The 4305-nt window shown below is 44.3% G+C and overlaps 1 protein-coding gene across 1 annotated transcript in view; it reads left to right on the top strand.

Moving 5' to 3' along the window:
- Positions 1-6: 6 nt before the first annotated feature.
- The window catches only part of Rnf11 (ring finger protein 11), a 21433-nt gene continuing 17134 nt past the window's right edge, over positions 7-4305 (top strand). Inside the window, exon 1 of the mRNA XM_005353577.2 lies at positions 7-266. Coding sequence (XP_005353634.1) covers positions 144-266 — 123 coding nt within the window. The 5' untranslated portion in view covers positions 7-143. The remainder of the gene's footprint in view (positions 267-4305) is intronic.

Here is a 4305-nt window from a genome sequence, read left to right as displayed (position 1 = left end):
CGCGGGGGAGCCGCCGCCTGAGCCCCCGGGCCTGCCGCCTCGGACCCCGCGGCGCCGAGCTCGCTGGCCGCTGAGTGTGCGAGAGACCGGGTCCCAGCTTTCTTCCTCCCCCAGATCGCACGCACACACCCCAGCCCCGGAAGATGGGGAACTGCCTCAAATCCCCGACCTCGGATGACATCTCCCTGCTTCACGAGTCTCAGTCCGACCGGGCTAGCTTTGGCGAGGGGACGGAGCCGGATCAGGAGCCGCCGCCGCCATATCAGGTAGGGGAGGGTGTATGTCGCGGCGGGAGGGGTGGCTGCTCAGGCCCTCTGCCCTTGGCCTCCGCGGCCTAGCCGGGGGGGGGGGGGGCACTGACCCCTTCGGGGCTGGCCTTGGGTGTCTGCTGCCTAGTCCTCGGATCCACAGCGAGCGGTCTCGCCTTCTCCTTGGGCACCGTTTGGGGTCGGTGTTCTGTCCTTGAGTTCAGGAATCGCGTCTCTAATCATATCCCCTTGGCCGGTGTCTGGTAGTTAGCTTCTGGAGTTAAGGATGACATGGTTTTCCTGCCTTTATGTCTTGAGTTGTGTGATTTCCTCAAGAGACTGCCAAAAGGATTATGGGTTGTGGGTAGGTTGTCACCCCTCCCCCCCTTTATATTTGTGTCTTCTGTGTAATCCTCCCCTCCCACCCTATCTGTCTTTGAGAATTGGTTCTGGTAGGACGTCTTTTTCTGCTTGAGGTAGAATTTCAAGTGGGGGATTTTAGCCTTCGCTTCATGAAGAGTTACTTGTTTATATATACATATGTGGTAATTTTTAAGCCCCTCCTCTTTTGCTCCACCCCTGTGACACACCTTTTAAGTAAGTTGACTTAATAAAACCTTGATTATCTTGAACATTAGAGACCTTTCAGCATGACTTGGAAAAGGCCATCTGTTACTTAAGGCCTTCTCTTTGATAAAGACTCTTGAATGGGTCTTTCTAAATGACACTCAGTAAACTCCCAGGTGGGCTTGAATGCAATTCTTTAGTATTTTCCTGAAGAGAGGCCAGTTTTCTAACTGGGTAGTCGCCTTTTGATTTTATGTGGTGACATCATTAGTTTTCTTTTCTCAGTTCTGTGTAAAGCAGTTTCTCATCATGTGGGGGAAAGTTCAGTCTTCATTGTAGCCTCGCAGAAGCCTCTGTATTTCAGGCTTACCAAACCAGGCTGTTGACAATTTTGTCTTCACACCAGGTGATCTTTCTGCTAGGATCCTTTTCCCCAAGGTTGCTCAGGTGAACATCTAATCCTCTTTAAGGACTCAGCTCAGTATCAGAAGTCCTGACATTCCCCTCCTTCCTCCCTAGATTTCCTGGATACGTCCCCCACGAACCTTCTGCATTTATAGAAGCAATACCGTGCCTATAATAATTTAGTATAGGTAATGTTGTCTCATCCTTGAAATATGTGTTCCCCTCCCCTTGTATAAGCTGAGTTTGAGACATTTCCAGGTGCTTTTTTATACCCCAGCATCAGATTCATTGTAGATACTCCAACTGAGATAAATGAAGAAAAAGAGCTCCGTTCTCAATGTTTCATGCGATTTCTGTCACATAAAAATGTAGTATTGGCCGGGCGGTGGTGGCGCACGCCTTTAATCCCAGCACTCGGGAGGCAGAGGCAGGCGGATCTCTGTGAGTTCGAGACCAGTCTGGTCTACAAGAGCTAGTTCCAGGACAGGCTCCAAAACCACAGAAAAACCCTGTCTCAAAAAACAAAAAACAAAAAAAAATGCAGTATTTACTATATTTATGTACCCTGTTTCTCCCAGCTTGTTTAAGTTGCTCCAGGAGCAGACTCTATTTTATCAGTAGCAGGAATTGAACTGAGAGCCCTGTACATGCTAGCAAAGCACTACTACAGAGCTATGACTCCAGTCTCCCCGCCCCCTTTTTAAAAGTTTTATTGTCAGTGTCTCACAGAGTCACCCAGATAGGTCTTGAACTTTGTCCTGCTGCCTCAGCCTCTAGAGTTGCTGGAATTACAGGCGTATAACCACCAGACCTCTCTTTCACGTATCTGTCGATAACTTGCTGTTTCTCCCTCTACGATAGCTACTCAACAGATATATTTATTTAGGTGTCATAAGCAAACTTCCCCCCAAAGTCTACACTTAGCTTCTTTCTAGGAAAATTGAAATCTGACTTGTTCCTTTCTCTGTTACCACTACCATAATTTTAGAGTTTATGGGAACTATATTTTTGTCCTTTCCAAAGGGACAAAAACAGTACTTTTTTTTTTTTTTGAATGTGTTATTTTTGACTGGAAATTATTGTGGTCGCCTTTTCCTGAAATGAATGACCCAGCAGATACTGATCTGCAAAGTTAGTATGAATCGGAAGAAAATGGTTACCTTAAAAGGTGAGAACATAAAAAAATTTTTAGTCTGACATGGTAGCTCATGCCTGTCATCCTAGTACTTGGAAGGAGGGCTGAGGCGGGAGGATTGCTGACAGTCAGCTCTACATAGTGAGTTCTATTTGAGGTCAGCAATACATGGTGCATTCTATGCTGGTCTGGGCTAAAGAATGAGACCCTTTCTCTAGGTTAAAATTCTTTTAAATAAAGCTGTAGAAATAATGTCCCCTTGAAGTCTTACTAATACTTGTTTTTACATGATTTGGGAAAGTAGCAGTCCAAAGTAAATTATTTATATCTGAACTTCTTTTAGTATATTATTAACATAATAGCTACAGTGATGTTAACTTTTTTACAGAATAGCTTCACACTGGCCATGGTGGCGTACACCTTTAAATCCCAGCAGCAGGGAGTCAGAGCTGGGGCAGAAGTGGTGGATCTTGAGTTCCAGGCCAACCTGATTGACTATCAAGTTCCAGACCAGCCAGGGATATATAGTGGAACCTTGTCTCAAAAAAAAAAAAAAAAAGAAAAAAAAAGAAAAAGAAAAAACAAAGAATAGACTCAGTTGCAGTAGGTCTTTAAGTGGGAAATACCTGATTATAACATTAAAAGAGCATATGTTTGTTCTCCTGTGACAAGTACTTAAAACATAGTTTTTTTTATTAAGGGTTGTACAGTATACAGGTGTGTCAAGGTTCAGCAATTTCTACTAACAGTAACTGACAGACTTTATTTGAGCTTGACATCCTGGGTTGCGTGTGTAGCTTAGTGGTAGAAACGTGCTTAGTATGTGAGACCCTGGGTTTTATATGTGCACCAAACAAACGAAGCATAGTTCAAAATAAAACAAATTATGCACCATTATGACCAGCATTTGCATGGAGCCCTTGTTTCTTGGGTGTTTCTCAATTTTTTTGTTGCTGATTTCGTTTTGTATTTTTTTTTCTCTTGTATTTTGAGACAAGGTGTCACTCTGAGACTTAAGCTCCTGACTCAGCCTCCTGAGGGGTGAGCATCATAACAGGTTCTGTAATCTATCTAGTTCTGGTTTCACCCTCTTCTCTATACCGTGTTCTCAACCTAGCAGCTAGGGTAATGGGACCACGGTACTCTACTAAACTCTTTAATGGATCCATATTTGATTTTAGAAAAATTTCCTAAGTCCTAGTCCAGCTCTTCCCCTGGCCTTCTGACTGTACTAAGATAGTCTAGGTCTCAGACCTTTGTCCTGTTTGTTCTCTGACTGGATAACTCCCTAGGTTTCACCGTGAATGCATGACTGATTCCCTGACCACCTTCAAGTTTTTATTTTTTGTTTTTGGTAGTGAGGGAAATTTTGGATGAGGGACTCCTGGAGATCAAACACAGGGTCTTAGACATGCTAGGCTAACACTGTACTACATTCCTGAACTTTAAAAGTCTCATGTAGCCTTGGCTGGCTCACAACTGACTGTAGCCAAGGATGATCTTTAAACGCCTGATAATCAAATGCAACACCTGTAATCTCAAAAGATTAGGAGTTCAGGGTCAGCCTAGGCTGTCTGAGGTTTGTTTGTTTTTTTAATATTTATTTATTATGTATACAGTATTCTGTCTACATGCATGCCTGCAGGACAGAAGAAGCCACCAGACCTCATTACAGATGGTTGTGAGTCACCACGTGGTTGCTGGGAATTGAACTTAGGACCTTTGGAAGAATAGGCAACGCTCTTAACCGCTGAGCCATCTCTCCAGCCCCATCCTGGAGATTTTTGTATCCAGGAAAAAATAAGCATACCTAAAAAGCCAAATGCCATTAATAGTAAATATAAGAACTGGTTTAAAGCCGGGCGATGGTGGCGCACGCCTTTAATCCCAGCACTCGGGAGGCAGAGGCAGGCGGATCTCTGTGAGTTCGAGACCAGCCTGGTCTACAGA

Source organism: Microtus ochrogaster, chromosome 10 (assembly GCF_000317375.1).
Source record: "Microtus ochrogaster isolate Prairie Vole_2 chromosome 10, MicOch1.0, whole genome shotgun sequence".
Lineage (NCBI taxonomy): Eukaryota > Metazoa > Chordata > Mammalia > Rodentia > Cricetidae > Microtus > Microtus ochrogaster.
This window is presented reverse-complemented; position numbering and strand designations above follow the sequence as displayed.